Below are 17,282 nucleotides of genomic sequence, written 5' to 3'. Positions count from 1 at the left end.
TTTCAGTTGGTTAAGGAGAGGGGTTAAAAAAAAAAGCCCATTTGGGTTTCAAATCTATATTGCCAATATTTATTTTCTTTTCTGTATTCCTGTATTGCTCTTTTATTATCATCAGATCAATAATAATTATTTTACTATAAATTCTCTTCCCTGCCCCAGTAGGTAGCAATATGCACAAAGCATGCGAATTGACAAAGAACAAATAGAAAGTGAAAATGGAGATTTATAGTACAATATAAAATAAAAAAATAAATTAAAAGGAAAATATAGACTTAAATATTGATTTGTTTCTCACCCACACCTATCATATTGCTTCAGAAGATAAAGATTTAACCACTGGAGTTTATGAATATGGATTACTTTTATGCTGCTTTTATATAATTTTTGAACCTTTACATTTCTGGCCACCATTCACTTGCATTGTATGCAACTGCAGAGCTGAGATATTATTCTGAAAATCTTTGTTCGTGTTCAGCAGAAGAAAGAAAGTCATACACATCTGGGATGGGATGAGGGCGAGTAAATGATAAGAGAAATGCCATTTTTGGGTGAACTATCATCTGGCCAGTATGTGCTTTTTTACAACACTGAACAGAAATGTGTGACTGAATGCGTGTGATTTTAATTCCCAGTACCTTATCATAAAACACCCGGAGGCTGTCCAGCGTGTGCAGGTTCTGCTCCAGTAGGGCAGTACCGGCAGAGTACAGATTCACTTCATCCAACTGAAGCACAGCCACGGCCACCCAGAACAGAGCTTTATGCATGGGGGAATCCTGTGGATCAACATAATTACACATATTGCATTAACAAACACATATACCACACACACTTATTTCTTACAGTCATATTACATCAGATGAAAGGTATTCTATTACACAATGGCATAAGCTAATAAAAAAATAACTACTGATGTTTCTAAAAACTGAAATCTTCAAACAACTTGATTTCACCTGATCAAGCAGAGGCTGTAGTTTGGTAAGTGCGATGACAGTGGCCTCAATGAGAACTTGGCTGTTGTAATTATCTGGCCCCTTTAAGCAGCTCTCCAGCCCCTGTGCAGGAACAGCATTAATTAGGTTGAGCGGTGGGGCATGACAAGACACTACAGCAGTTAGAATAGTGCACTGCATTCTGTGGAGCCCTAAATCACAGGAACATGCTGCATATACAAACTAATGATTCACAATCTCTTCACAAGAAAGCATTCAACTCTCTTCAGAGGTTTAGAAAAAATGTCCATTATCTTCCTCTATTAATTGAGCTTTATTAATTAAAGTCGGAAACCTTTTGATTAAAAAAAAAAAAAAAAAAAGCTTGACCATAGGTACTTTGAAGTATTTTAACACTGAAAAATTAAACACCCCTGAAAACAGAGGGAAATCATAGGTTGATAAGATTTTTGTTGAAGCCTCAACCCCTGGCTGATTGGTTGATAGCAATTTATTTCCAGGACCAACAAGGATGCTGATCCAAGGTCAGGTGTTAACTCATTAATTGTATAGCAGGGTTTTAACTTTTATTTGACAGGGACAGCGCACAATTTAAACAATTGCACCAGAGTTAGCTAACAGCTAATTTGCATCTGTTGTCCCTGGACAGGTAGACAAAACCATAACAAAAGACACAAAGCAACCACTAAACAACAAATAAACTACATACATTTACAAAATACATATCCATCAATTCAAATTTGGTAAAAAACGGTTTGATGTATACACCAAATACATTATACAGAAAATACAATACAATCATTAATGGTGACACTCTTGCGCTGATTTTAGCCAAATTTTAAGGCTGGCTTTAAATACTGCGAAACCTGAGTTTCTAATGTTTGTGGGTATTGAATTCCACTTCCCCACTACTTTAACAGAGAATGCGGATTGACCAAAGGATGTCCTTCTAAAATGCGGTACCAAATCACCCCTAGTTGATGCTCTAGTTCTACTGGCACTGCCACTGCCAGAGAATACTATGCATCCTCTAAGAGGAGGAGGTGCAAGATCATGAATAACTTTAAACATTAGACATGCGTCCGAATAAAATAAGAAATTATCAAAATTTAGAAGATTATATTTTTTCAGGATGTTACAATGATGATAATCCTTAGGTTTTTTGTCTAGTACTTTTAAAATTTGTTTGTAAAGTGAATACATAGGCTTGAGCGTAGTCACTCCTGCCTGTGACCAGGTTGTTATACAGTAAGAGAAATGGGGCAAAATCATTGTGTGTACAAAAAGTTTTGCAGCAGACAGTGACAAATTATGTCTAATACTCTTAAAATGTTTTAGATTAAATTCAACAGTCTTGATGACCTTACTAAATTGTTTTTTGAAGGTCAAATTTGTGTCAATTATGATGCCTAAATATTTAACATGTGTCACAGATATAATTACTTCACCGTTAATTAAAATATCAGAATTAACTGAATTATTAGTCCTCGCTGTAAAATACATGCAAAGTGTTTTACTTAGATTAAGGGTCAAACATGAATTTGCCAGCCAATCCGACTTTGTCTACTATTGGAGTCAAAAAAACATAGTCAACCAACTGACAGAGAGAAAGAAGACAAATATTAAAAAGGAAAGAAAGAGAACAAACCCGGTCAATGCTGAGCAGAGGACTGGCTTTGCTGAGAATACGAATAATCTGTTTGAGCTGTCCATGAGTCACACGTTTACTGATGCAGCCGAACACAACTAGAGCCCGTGGCTGAAGAGATGGATTGTACTGGAAGGCAAACCTATCCAAGCAAACATCACAATCATAGTATGCTAAACAGATTCCTTAATGACATTCTTTTAATGTGAACATAGTGATATGTATGATATGTGATGTGTAATAACTTCACGTGATATAAATCAATAATAAAGCATCTCAGACTTTCAAATGGCATTTTTAAAACAACAGAAATTGTGAAGTGTAACGCACTTTTGAGCTAATTCCGTCCACTGATCCAGCCATTTGCATCCAGGAATGTCCCTCATACAAGCCTGGTGAGAACAAACAATAATTGTTTAAATTGCACAGGATTGTACAATTGATCAGTAGGATTCATAACTCCACCAAGAACAAGAGCTAAAGACAAACTGATTGGACTATACATAATTAAAAAAGTTTACCTAACATTGGCAAGAGGGAAAAATTAAACCCTTACATGAGGGATAAATTGTGATAGAACATTCATAATTTCTAATAATGTTAACTTACCTCCATGATCTCCAGTAGGGCCTCCGTTACTGTTTCCAGGGAGGACAGGGCAAAGGTCTCTCTTTCGTAGGAGCCGGGAGAGAATGACCGGTCTCTGTAGCTAGAGCGGAAGGCAATGACTGCTGCAGACTTCACCTTACTGATGCCAAACAGCAGGTAGAATTTGGGCAGAGAGAATTCAGTGAGGCTCAGTCGCAGCACCTGTTTAGTTTCCTCTGCATAGGCAGACCACAGAATAACAACAAATCAGACTTATAATCTAACATGTTTTCATATGAATGTCTAATACACAATTAATAAGCACTTCATACCATTCAAATGTACAAAAAAAGAAAAGAAAATACAAAATATGCAGAACAAGATTTAAAAAAGGAAACAATTACATTTCTCTAAATTGCTTCTCAGGTCAAAAATATTATTATTTTGAAGCAAGGTTGATTCTTTGTTTGGCTGTCTAGCAATTCATTTTGGTATCAGAACTTTTTTGGTGTTGTAAAAATCTTTGCTGCATATTTTTGCCCCAGAGAATGAAGAAAACTTGACAAAAAAACTACTTGCACATATCTTTCCAGAAATTTGCATATAAATTTATTCCCCAGAGAATGAAAAATATTGGCATCAAACTCTGTATGGATAGTTTTGTGCAAAAATTTGCATATATTTTTCCCCACCAGAGAATGACAAAAAAATGTCATCAGAATCTGTGAATAGTTTTGTTGTGAAAAACTTTTTGCACATATTTTTAAACAAAATGATGAAAATTTGGCATCAGACTGTGTGTGAATAGTTCTTGAGTGAAAATAATTTTTGCACACAGGGTATCTGCAGGTACAAGATATTTTAAGGCCAAAAAAAAAAAAGTCCTAAAAGCAAGAATGTCCTAAAGTATGTAGCCTATATTGTGATCCTTCTCTTTAGTCACTTGTTTTCCAGCAAGACGTGACACAGTAGAACTTATTCACAGTAGCGCCATGTTTGATTTTTAATGGGAATGGAAATGAGGCTGTGAGAGATAGACTTACCATCTCTTCATATGGCACGCATGGTATAAGTCTGTAAAAAGCTGAAGGTAAGTGATGACAATTTTCATTTTTGTGTGAAATATCGCAAGTCAAAACTTGTCAGTTACCTTAAAAAAGGCTGATTAAATATGTAAAGATGCATTGAAAAATTTAACAGATTACATTTTGAATAAGAACTGTGCTGCATAATTATTTATGTATATTGAATAACAGATTATTTACTAAATATTACATAAGACAATATATTTTCATATTATGTGTATTATTAATATGATAAGATTTATATAATTATATTATTATTGTTTTGAATATTATTATAATTTTTTTAAACTGACTGATTCAGATGGCAGAGAAAATACCTGTTTATTTCAGATGGAGCTTTAGCGAGATGGAGATGAGAGATGCAACAAGTTTAACCCAGCTGAGTAGTTCTGTTAGCTTTACAATTATTGTCAAAAGTGATGTAAAATAAAATGCAAATTGCAACGTTGACAGCTTTGTTGATTATAAACAGTAGCGATAGTGTTAGCACATCGCTCGCTTACAGATATGGAAAATAACGACATTTGCATTTTGGATTAACAGGTTTATACATCGTAAGTTCAGTAAAAATTTTCTTGCTTGTATTTCTCTGTGCACGCTCACACTAAACTCAAGCGTAAGTTGGTACATGTTGGCTGCACGAGAGAGAGAGAGATGATTTTGACTTGTGAAGATTCTGTTTTAAGACTCTCCTCTATTCACGTCTCAAAATTTAAGACCTCAGCAAACAAAATTTAAGACTTCTTGTAATTTAAGATATTTAAGACTTTTTATGGCCTTACATTTTAAAAAGTTAAATTAAGACTTTTTAAAAACCCACGGGTAACCTGGCACATATTTTCCAAATTTGAGTAAAAAATGTGAGTATTTCTGTAACCGCTGATCTCGTGGGATTTTCACACACAACAGTCTTTTTTCTCAGAATGGTGCCAAAAACAAAAAACATCCAGTGAGCATTGACATTGACAGTTCTGCAGATGGAAATGCCATGTTGATGAGGTCATCAGAGGCCAGACTGGTTCGAACTGACTTAGTCTATGGAAACTCAGATATCAGCTCTGTATAATTGTGGTGAGAGGGTTATAATTACAGAATGATTTTGCTATTATGTTGGTGCTATTTTGGCAGGACGAGGGGGACCTACACAATATTAAGCAGGTGGTTTTAATGTTGTGGCTGATTGTTGTATATATTGTTTTCAGAGAATGATGAAAATTTGGCATCAGACTCTTTGTTTTGTTGTGAAAAAAAGTTTACTTTTATTTTTTTCCCTGTGAAAAGTTATGGTGCGGAAAAAAAAAAATCTGTGAATATTTGACACTTTTCAGGTCACACTTTCATAACTTTTAAACAAAGGCTCTTATTCTGGCATGAAATGCATTAAGCTCATTTATAGGCATGTTAGTTGAAACATGAAATGTGAATTTTTGGCATGAAGACCAAAACCACTAAAACAGATGTGAATTTAAGGGTATTCTTTCCTATCCACTGCATAACTTGTCCTGCAAGGTTTATTTCTTACCACTGAAGTTGAGTTGTGAGCAGGTACAGAGTGAGTGGATTATGTTAATAACTAGGCCATGTGTTGATGCTCTGAGGGACAACGGGCCAGTGGCCACCAGCAGGGTGACAACGTGGAACAAGTAGGGCAGATGAGCAGCAACATCTAGGGAGTTGTTGAAGGAGAGCATGAGCATATAACGGGCCAGGATGGCGATGTCGTCCCACATCAGGTGCTGCTCCAGGGTGGGGGTTGGAGACAGGCACGTCTTATCAATGATCTTACACATTCGGCCAATCACCTGAGAGACAAACAAAGTCACTTAGGATGCTAAATTTGAAAGTGCATTCAGTGATTTTTTTCTTTATGTCGTCTTGGACTTACACTGTTACCTACAAGTACCAAAACATCACTTTATACTGATGTACAGCCCTCTCAATAAGATTATAGTAAGTCCCTCACTTTACCTCAGAGTCCCGCTGTTATACGAGTCTTAGAAAGAGCAGACGCAACAATTGGACAAAGCCTGCCCTTGTGCTCCAGAAGTGGCTGGTTGTGACATCAGCAGTGGCTGGCACATGTTAACCAAACAATATTCAGCATCAATGCAGCATAGCAGACAATTTAGAAAATAGCTAAATATGTCCAACTAATTCGAGAATAGCAGGCTAATGTTACTGCAATCAATCTAGGGCCATAAAGTCAAAGCCACTAGAGTTAACAGATTTGTAAGAGTGACTGTCATTTGCTTAAACGTTTGACAATGACATCCATTGAGCATAATGACTAATAGTTGCCAATATAATAGGAGCGACTGCACCGCTGTTTGACTATTGTCTGTCTGTGCAAGCACACGTACAAATTTGGCATTTGTGTACAAACACTTGGGATAATAGATGCTGGGTTGGAGTGCTAGTCAGCCTGGATAAGATCACAAGAGGACAACACTAAGCGGTAAGTTGAAAGCTGTTTAAGAGTGTTATAGTGGGTTAGAAACAACCACCCAAGAAAACATGTAAATCTTATAAGGAATGCTAACCAGAAATTAATTAATAACAGAAAATTTCTTGAAATTGGTCATAATAAATAAAAAACAGATGCAGTTTTTTAGGTATCATGTCATTTTGAAAATGAATATGTAGTACATAGAGGTGAGTCAAACCATAGTTTACAATTATTTTACATTACTAAAAAGTCCAACTAAATAAAATTGAAACTGTTTTAGAAGCTATCCTGGAATTTAAAATTTTAACAAAATTGGTAAAAAAAAAAACTTTCTAGAAAATCATCAACCAAGTAGCAGACTAAAAAGAATTTTTATAAAATTAGCACCATCATATGTGATGGTGAACAAATTGTGGTATTGTGAAATTGTGATAGTGGGCAAATGGATTATAGAATTTCTGAACTTACTAATTCAAACTCCATATTACTATGAATTAACTTTGCACCATGAACAAAAATCTATATACTTGTTGCTATAGTGATGTACCATTTCCATTTGCTCAAAAAAAGCTTCATTGCTTTTAAACAATGCTAACATGCTTAAATAAACTTTGTTCTTTGGTTGTCCCATCTACATATGAAATATGAATAAGTGTTGTCAGTTGACAATTTTTTTTTAATTGCGATTAATTAGAAGTTTTTGTAGTAAATCGCAGTTAATCAGATTTTGAAAGTGCTGAAGTTTTACACTATATATTTATTTTCCTTCCATCTTAAGCAAAACAATATGTAACAATAAAATGCTTTATTATCATTTTCTAAACAAAGCCTTCCACAGTACAAAAGACAGATATGCACTAAAATAGCACCAATTCAAGTAACATTAAAATGTTTCCCCAAAGTCTAATTGGGAGTTTGACTAATTGAAAGAATTAGTCCTTGCATAGGTTGCATATTCTTTGCAATGAGCATCTCTTAAACTCTCCGCAATATTAATCTGCCTGACTATCTGCTTTGCTACAGCAATCGTGAAGCTGCGTTCATGATTTGCGTCAGGGAGTCAACGTCAGCATCAATCACCGCTTTGAACTCCACGTGAAAAGCGCTTGCAGACAAAAATGTCGCATTTTGCCTCTTGGTGATCATTGAGACATGTGGTGTTTCTGTGGTAATTAAAATACACCTTACTTAGGCAGAAAAAATACTTGATTTCCTTCACAAGTCACATATGGACTCGTTTTGTACAAAAAATAGCATTAAGAGGTGCTTTCTCCATCATTTTATCACTGACACATTACAAAGGTTCCACCCTTCCAACCAGTGTTTATGCTGGTTTAAGCTGTATTAACTCTTTCCCCGCCAAACACGGAATTTTCCGTGTTTTATGAAAAAACGCTTCCCCGCCAAACACGGAATTTTCCGGGTTTCCGTGTTTTAGGTGTTATACGGTAAGGAAGACTCCTGCGCATGTTTTGAAAGAGTACACAACCCTTTGATCAAAGAAACAGACTGCGATCGTCTCAAACATGAAGAAGTGGAGTATTGAGAAACTCAAAATATCAGACATAAACATGCCTTTTTATCAGCTTTTTGTCTGAAATGTTGTTTTTTGACAAAACCGACCTCTGTTCAAGTCGCAATAAAAAAAGAACAAATGAAGATAAAATAAAATCGTTTTTTTTTGCCTAAAAGCAGAGGCTCAGATCTTTATTGTGATATATAGCATCTTCATATATTCATGGAAGAAAATATTCTGCGGGCCATTAAAATTTTGTGAAAATCGTCAAAAACCCTGGCGGTGGCTGGCAACTTTTTTTTTAAAACGCTGGCGGGGAAAGAGTTAACGGTAAATGGGTTAATCACGATTATTTTATTAATCGCATGAATTAACATGTTGGGAGCTTTAATATTAATACATTATAATAAAATAAATTATAAAATAAAATATTATAATAACTATAATATTAAATAAAACCTAACAAAATATTACAATATGCTACCTCAGCAGTAAATGCTTACCTTGCTGGACACCAGCTTGACATTTCCTGAAGCCAGAGCTACAGCTGTGTCAGCCATCACTTCAGCCTTGATGGATCCCAAACCCCCAGTAGCACTGGTCTTTATGAAGCTATCCAACACCACGTCAAGCAAGTCTGTTATCTACAAACAGAGGGAAAGATCTGTATTGTTCAAAAGTAATTACCAACTTTGACAGATTGCTTACTGAGACACATGACTTCAATTGGAGTACCAGAAGAAAGCCAGAATTACCATACAGAATCATTTGTGGACTGAATAGCCTCATAAAATGAAACCCATTATAAACACAAGCAAAGAGCAGGGCAATGATATGTTTTGAAAGGATGGAGGGCCTACCTGTCCCAAGCTGCCCCATATCTTTGCCTGTATGGAGGGGTACATCTGTTTCTCATTGATGGTCATAGTGATGAGCTTGTCCAGGATAGCCGTGACACGCTGTCGTTTAGCATCATCATTGTGTTTACAGAAGCGCACTAAATTACGCAGCCAAGGAGTCATATACTCCAAACACAGGTGCTTTAGCTCGATACCTGAAGCCAAAATAAGAACGGAGAAAGACATCATATTAAAGTTTCTCAAAGCTTTTGTAACTGAACATCTAATATGAGAGTAGGTGCTTTGCAGAACAAATTATATAAAAGGGTATATTGTTTGTGTGCATTTGTAGTTATATGTTGTTTGCTTGATTGTGGTACTGACTTGATTTGCTGAAGCCAGAGATGCACTCTTCCAGAAACTCTAGAGTGAGATGGGGTTCATTGGCTGCTAGTGTTTTGCTAATGGACACTATAAAAAGGGTGTTGTTGGCTGGGATGCACAAGCCAGATGTTTCCAGGAGCTGACCTTCAATCTTCAGGTTAAAGGTGCAGGTTAAGGCACAGAGGAGATTGTACGCAGCTGACCTGTTGAATGAAAATTTAGTTAGTACATAGTTATTTTCAAGGGAGCCAATATACTTAAACACCTGACATGAAATGGCTTAACGTATATTAAGAGGAAGTTTAGACAGGACATCTCAAAGGGATTTTTATAAATAACCAATAGGCTTTATACAAGTCAAAACCATGAACCAATAGTTATTTGCAAAATAAATTTGTGTAGTGCAACATGAGTCATGAATATTGTTGATCTGTTTTCCCAGAATAGTGTACATTTTAAAATGTTTATATATCTGCTAAAAGTGAATTTGGTCAACATTTTAAGAGTACACTTCATAACTCTTAAATCAGTGATACTTTCTAGTCATGAAAGGTTTATGTTTCTACGACTTCTATACTAGCCTTGGGGCAGAAAGTTCAAGAGCCATCCCAGCTGAACTAAAGACACAAAGGAGCAGTATTAGCATTTCTAATCAGTTCACCACAACAAAGACAGAAGCCTGCAAACAGAAGGCACATTGTCATAATAAGAAATGCGGGAAGCATTGGACCATTTGCACAAAACTAAGCTGTTAGGCTAAACAAAAGCCAGAGCATCATCCAAAACTCCATATCCCAAGATGGTTTGAAAAGCAATGGCTCTCACCTCAAACTTGGGTCTGAGCTTCCCAGGTTTAGTAGGGCGATGTTAAGCAAGGTGCCTGGAACATCTTTAGGCCTGATCTTGGTGTGCTGAGGGATGGAGTCTGGTTGGGAGAGCTCCCAACGTGTGCGGATATGGATAATGGACTGGACGATGGCTTCACACTCCTGATGCATGAATGTGAGAGGGGTGCCCTGGTTAGCAATGGTCAGAGTGAACTGGTTCTCATCCACCAGGCATATCTCTTCGATCTCTGAAGCATAGTATATGTCATTCAGGAAAACAGGTTGTCCCAGGACACGTGTCCGTTCGGCTGAGGTCACCTGTACGGCTGTTGAGCCCACCTAGGTAGAAACAGGCAGAACAAGTTGAAGACAGAACAGGTCTAAGAAAGTTACTCCAAGAAATAAAATTATGGAACAATGGGTCAAGATGCGTTTAAGAAAGCTAGACAAATTGTAAATATATAAAACAAAACAGAAGAGATTACTTTTTATTAAGTTTCAAAATGACACAGGGTAAACGAAAAACCAAAAAAATAATCATGGCACAAGATGATAAAAAACAGCAATATGTGATGCAATGTACAAAGTCATCTGACCAATGGAAAACAGACGAACAATTAAAAAGAATTGTCAAAACACAATGCAAGAAAGCGTCCCATTTGAATGGCACCTTGGTTAACTTTTATGTGAATTTATGTGAAAATTCAATTGCCACTTTAAGAATTTGGTATTTATTGCCCATTTAAAAAACAAATGTGCATATATATATATACACACACACACATACAGTATCTGACAAAAGTGAGTACATCCCTCACAATTTTGTAAATATTTGATTATATCTTTTCTTGTGACAACACTGAAGAAATGACACTTTGCTACAATGTAAAGTAGTGAGTGTACAGCTTGTATAACAGTGTAAATTTGCCGTCCCCTCAAAATATCTCAACAACAGCCTGTAATGTCTAAATCGTTGGCAACAAGAGTGAGTAAACCCCTAAGTGCAAATGTCCAAATTGGGCCCAATTAGCCATTTTCCCTCCCCGGTGTCATGTGACTCGTTAGTGTTACAAGGTCTCAGGTGTGAATGGGGAGCAGGTGTGTTAAATTTGGTGTCATTGCGCTCATACTCCCTCAAACTGGTCACTGGAAGTTCAACATGGCACCTCATGGCAAAGAACACTCTGAGGATCTGAAAAAAGAATTGTTGCTCTACATAAAGATGGCCTAGGCTATAAAAAGATTGCCAAGACCCTGACACGCAGCACGGTGGCCAAGACCATACAGCGGTTTAACAGGACAGGTTCCACTCAGAAGAGGCCTCGCCATGGTCGACCAAAGAAGTTGAGTGCACGTGCTCAACGTCATATCCAGAGGTTGACCCCATTCACACCTGAGACCTTGTAACACTAACGAGTCACATGACACCGGGGAGAGAAAATGACTAATTGGGCCCAATTTTTCTTCAGTGTTGTCACATGAAAAGATATAATCAAATATTTACAAAATTGTGAGGGGTGTACTCACTTTTGTGAGATACTGTATATAGAGCGTAGATGGAATGCAAGAATGCATCCTGTATGAACGACCCTTTGATAAACTTCATATGTTTGAAAATTCAACTGGCACTTAAAAAGCCTCAAAATAGAATCTTGTGTATATAGTCAAATTAAAAAAATATATTGTAGAAGGAAAGCAAGAATGCATCCTGTATGAAAGGATAGACCTCACAGAAATTACTGGCTAGGTTGAACTGCAATGCACCTAACTGATCTCTGCCTGCATCACCTCGGTCTATTGATGGACTACACTCTTGAAATGGAATACATAGTCTACCAATGAATTGCCAACTAAACCCTTCATCAGTCAATTAACAAGGACAATTTAATCTATGTGAACTTCTGCAGTTAATCCAGGACGGACTTCAAAGACATTAGTCATTAATCTTACAGTTCACACAACATCATTGTTTATACACTGTCCCTTAACACTTACTTAGTTTAATCATTTTAAACCATGACTTGCACTATACATAAGTAATATTGGCATTATATTCATGATGTTAGCCAGAGGGGAACTGGCCCCCACAGTGAGTCTGGTTTCTCCCAAGTCTATTTTTCTCCATTAACCAAAATCTTATGGAGTTTTGTGTTCCATGCCGGGACTGGTTATAAATACAATTATTACTTAATTACTTATTTTTAAACACAATTCACAACAGTATTTTATCAAACTACACAATGATGACATAGATATTCCAGTTTTATCTTTTGTTAATGCCTGATCTTCTGTAAAGCTGCTTTGAAGCGATGTGTATTGTGAAAGGCGCTATACAAATAAAAATTACTTGAAATGTCAAACAAAAATTACTTGGTTAACGTCAAATTTATGTGAAAACTCAACTGGTAATTTAAGAAGCCTCAAAATCATTTTTCCTCCATTTATTCTCCACAATAATCAAACTAATTTGTAAAAACTGAAGTTTTAATCCATAGTGACTTATTACAAGAGTACACTTATAACCAACCACTAACCGAACCAACCAAGCCTTTATTGCTCCAAATATTAACAAGTCCTTACCTTGATCGACACCTTTGTATCTTTGTGTGCCAGCTTTAGGGCATTGTGGAACACTTTTAAGTCCTCCTCCAGTGCCAGGGTAGCAGCGGGAAGCTTCTGCTGTTCGGGTTCTATGTGTTCAGCTAGACGTGCTGGCGAGTCTATAAACAGCAGCTTCTTGCTCCCCTTAAGACCAGTCAGAAGTCGCTCATGGTATTTTGTGTACTCTCGCACCCAGGTGTTGCAATTGTAGATATAGACGGCAGCCACGTTCTCATAGGCGAAGTTGGGAAAGACCACAAACCACTTGGACAAGAAGTCTGTCTTGAAGCGGTTACTGGGGCCCACATGGGTGAGGTCTACTACAATCTCGTATTGCTTGGCATAGTAAGGCTTGAGAGTCAGCAACACATGGTAGATTAGAAGATCGCCATTGATTTGTCCGGTTTTGAACCTAAGAGGGATAACAATACTGATTAATATTACAGTCTAACTATAATTTGTGATAGACTAATATATCGATAAGGCCGACAATCTGCTAATATCTGGCAATGCATTATTGCCACTGGCCTATAACAGTGTCTGTTTGAACGATTAACAGAAGTGCTGCTTCTAACTTGAGTCAGTTACAAAATTTACTGACTCAATGGATTTGTTTATTTGCTATCATTAATTTCTATTATGCAAGCAACATATAGTCAATCACCAGTCTGCTTTTTAGATATAAGTCAACTACCAGAATTCCAGAATTTTAGGGCTGTGCATCTTTGAAAAGTGTTTTGGGAACGATGTTCAAAAATAAAAAAACATAAATATATATATATATTTTTTTTATAAATACGTGTTAACTGTGTACAGTGCTCGAAATGAGGGGGGATTGATCAGTACACTATATTTGTTAAGTCAGGGTATCTGCAGGTATCAGCAAATCCAATTTAATACATTTTAATACCCTTTTGAAGACCACGTCAATCATTCACATTCTCTGTTCCTCACTGGTGGAAAGTGCTTCCTACAGATATCAGATATGTATGTATGTATGTATGTATGTATATATATATATGTATATATATATATATGTATATATATATATATATATATATATATATATATATATATATATATATATATATATATATATATATATATATTCTCCAGATATCACAAACCTTGTTGTCTTTTGTTCCAAATTGCAAATATACTTTTTTATATGTAGTTTTAATTATTTGTATTTTGTATAAAGCATATGAATATAATGTTAATTTCACTATATTGAAGGATATCCTAAAATAATCTGTGCTATAGTTTTGTTTGTTTTTTGGAGGAGGAACATGACTTTAGTCTCAGCTTTCAAATTATGTCATTACATCTCGAAATTAAAACAATAAATGTTGTATTTATGCTCTTTGTGTGTGAGACAGATTGCGTTAGCTGACCATTCAAACAGAGCACGGAACAAAGTGCTCCATCTCTCTCTCTCTCTCTCTCTCCAACTTATAGCACGAAAAAAAAACATGCATGAGCATCTGAGGTTTTGATGAAAGATACCATACATCTTACTGAAATGTTTCTTCTCTCATGTAATTGATCGTGTATATGACAAACTACTGTCACATTAAAAGCTTTAGGACCCTTCAAATTAAGCAGTCTGTAACTACACCTCCAAATGACATGACAAATGCCTAAAAGATGAACAGAAACCTGTTCTGTTACTTAAATATAACTGTGTTCTTTTCTTATAACAGGAAGTGAATGTTTTGCATCTCAAGCCATAAACCCTCATTTCTTCAATTAATTGTTCTGCATCTTCCAGCTCTTCTGACACACCCCCTAGCAAGGCCCTATATCTCCTTCAGTAAGTAATTGTTTGTTTGATATTTATTTCTAAAGCTAATGTGTAACTGAGGACTTCGAAAACAAACTGAAGGCATGAAAACACAAACTATTCATTAGCCTTTGTTAACATTGAAATTATACAGTTAAAGTGTTTAGGGAGTTTCAAATAAACAATGTTAGGGCTTGGGCATAAATATAAGCATATATTGTCATCAAAACATTCTATGATATATTACAATTAGGGCTGTCCATCGATTAAAATATTTAATCAAATTATTTACATGTGGTGATTAATCAAATTAATCTCATACATAAATATTTGCAGAAAAAGACAAAAAAAAATTTAATGCATAAATAATTATACAATAATTATATTTAAACAATTTTAAATATAATATATAATAAATACAATAATTCAGATAATCAAAATACATTACATTACTGTGGCAGTTGAGTAAAACATTGATTAGGCTTTGTTATTTTTTATATAACCAAGTTAGAATAGTTTTTATAACATATTCAAATTCATTTTGATGCCAAATCAAAATCATTTTGATGGTAATGTGAAGGACAAATAAGCATTGTCACCAAATACATGTCATTGGTCTATACTCAAGCCCTTCACAACAATTTGCTGCTAGCCTATTAGTTTAATGAGAGCAGTTTAGCTATAAAACACAGCCTACATAAATGTAACACCACCTGCTTGTCTTAATATAGGTTAAGTTGTCTAATATAGTTGTCACTAGTTGTCGTAATATAGCTTAAAAAAAAACAACCTAACATTACCACCAAAACATTAACCTCCCTCAATTTCTTTGTGGTTAGCCTTCATATTATCTTCCCTTTCGCCCAAGTCCAACAGTTGCTGTCAGTATTTAACGAACGTTAGCTTTCTGTAAACTACTTGAAAGGTAACTTCTCACTGTGCTTGCTTAGACCAGATATGCAGTACGCAGCACAGGAAAAGAAACTGCTGCTCATGCAATCCAATGAACAGGATAGTTAGAAAAAACAAGACCACAATATTTTGTCTTTTTTTCGCTACAAAAATAAAGAGATTTTGTTCAAGATTTAATTTTTAAACTACATTTTAGTCTATTCTTCTCGTCATCGTCTCGTCATGGAAAAAAGGGTCATCAACGAACATTTTTCATCATAGTTTTCATAAACAAAATTAAAACTACTAACCAGTGAATGTCTGTAACAAGCTACAGGACCTTTGGTCAATTAACTGGTTTCTATTTTGTGTGTCTGTGAAATCTCGTTGGTCAAAAATCCCACTCCACATAACTGTACCTTAAACATCAAATATCTAATTATTGGCTGTGATTGCATCATGTAATGCTGCAATTTCGCATTCAGTGTGGACAAACAAATAGCTTCAGCATTAGAAACTTGACGCATTGCACCTGGTTACAATGCAAAATTAACAATACTACACTGTCAAGAAGAACATGTTGTGCTGTGTTCTTGATTTCCAAATTGAATAACTGTACTTATTTGATAAATAGATCTCTGAAACATGGAGACAACGCAGACGGCAGGATTAATGATAGACAACACCACTGTCCAAGAGCTAAAGTTCGATGACATAAATATTTCACTTTCAACATCCAGCTTGCCCCCAACTGGTGCCTCAGAGATTGCCTGCTTTATTGATGCGCAGCTAGCGTTTATAGCAGCTGCCTCTTCTGTTGGGGTCATTATGATCCTACTAACAGCCACCATAGTGTTGGCGTGTAACATTTCCAGCCTGAAACGTCATCAACGGGCCCCTCGTCCATCCCGAAGCAATGTGGACCTGGTGAGTGGGACGGGCTACTGGGGTACTGAAACAAGAGAGGGGGGAATTGTGGGTCCATGCGAAACCAGCGTTCTACTGGAAGAAGTAAAGAATGATGAGGAGGAGGAAGACGTCCATGATGGCGAGGCAGGGCCAAGCCAGTTCTTCGCCACTACTAACGCGGCTGGTGATTTGGATAGAGTTCCGACAACCATGCAGAGTTCAAACTCCAGGGATTCCTGCATAGATGCCACAAAATTGGAGAACATGCCTCTGATGGTGTGAAGTATAATTAATTAATTTATCTGAGCTATCAAAGCACACAATTACAAGCAGCCTTTAACAAACTACAAAAGAATATTATTTATTCATCCTGTTATAAAAGGAAATTTCTTGTAACTGAATATTAGTTAAGAGAATTTAGGTTTGATGAGACAAATTGGCAGTAAATAAATAATGTTTTTAACCTTTTTTGTAATTTTCACAATTTTGTCAATCAGCTCTAGAGATTTGTTTAGTGATGATGAAAAGGACTGTACACAAATTAAATGCCAAAAAGTGTATTTTTGTATATACTGTGAAATTAACAAACATCATCAATGTGTAGAGTTAGCGTTATGTAGCATGACACATTGGTTGTGGACGAAACCCAAAACCTATATATAAACCTAAACTATATTAAGAACTTTAGAGTATAATTGGTGTTGTTTTTAAATGAATCCTTAAACATAATACTAAAGTTTGTTCTATTTCTGCCTTACAAATCATATAATAATGAGCATTCTGCTTTAGCTTTTCAGTTTGATAGGTTTCCC

At 35.9% G+C, this 17,282-nt stretch overlaps 1 protein-coding gene across 2 annotated transcripts in view; it reads right to left on the bottom strand.

The window, feature by feature from the left end:
- Positions 1 to 17,282, bottom strand: part of LOC127629627 (neurofibromin) — a 115,416-nt gene that overhangs the window by 19,297 nt on the left and 78,837 nt on the right. For both annotated transcript variants that reach the window (XM_052106749.1, XM_052106750.1), the window contains exons 36-46: positions 12,867 to 13,299; positions 10,285 to 10,625; positions 9,460 to 9,662; positions 9,097 to 9,290; positions 8,740 to 8,880; positions 5,797 to 6,076; positions 3,211 to 3,425; positions 2,932 to 2,993; positions 2,602 to 2,743; positions 954 to 1,055; positions 636 to 776 (exon numbers count right to left, since the gene is read on the bottom strand). In XM_052106749.1, the coding sequence (XP_051962709.1) occupies positions 636 to 776; positions 954 to 1,055; positions 2,602 to 2,743; positions 2,932 to 2,993; positions 3,211 to 3,425; positions 5,797 to 6,076; positions 8,740 to 8,880; positions 9,097 to 9,290; positions 9,460 to 9,662; positions 10,285 to 10,625; positions 12,867 to 13,299 (2,254 nt within the window). The remainder of the gene's footprint in view (positions 1 to 635; positions 777 to 953; positions 1,056 to 2,601; positions 2,744 to 2,931; positions 2,994 to 3,210; positions 3,426 to 5,796; positions 6,077 to 8,739; positions 8,881 to 9,096; positions 9,291 to 9,459; positions 9,663 to 10,284; positions 10,626 to 12,866; positions 13,300 to 17,282) is intronic.

Source organism: Xyrauchen texanus, chromosome 36 (assembly GCF_025860055.1).
Source record: "Xyrauchen texanus isolate HMW12.3.18 chromosome 36, RBS_HiC_50CHRs, whole genome shotgun sequence".
NCBI lineage: Eukaryota > Metazoa > Chordata > Actinopteri > Cypriniformes > Catostomidae > Xyrauchen > Xyrauchen texanus.
Note: the sequence above shows the minus strand (reverse complement) of the source record. Positions and strands in the feature narration are given on the sequence as shown.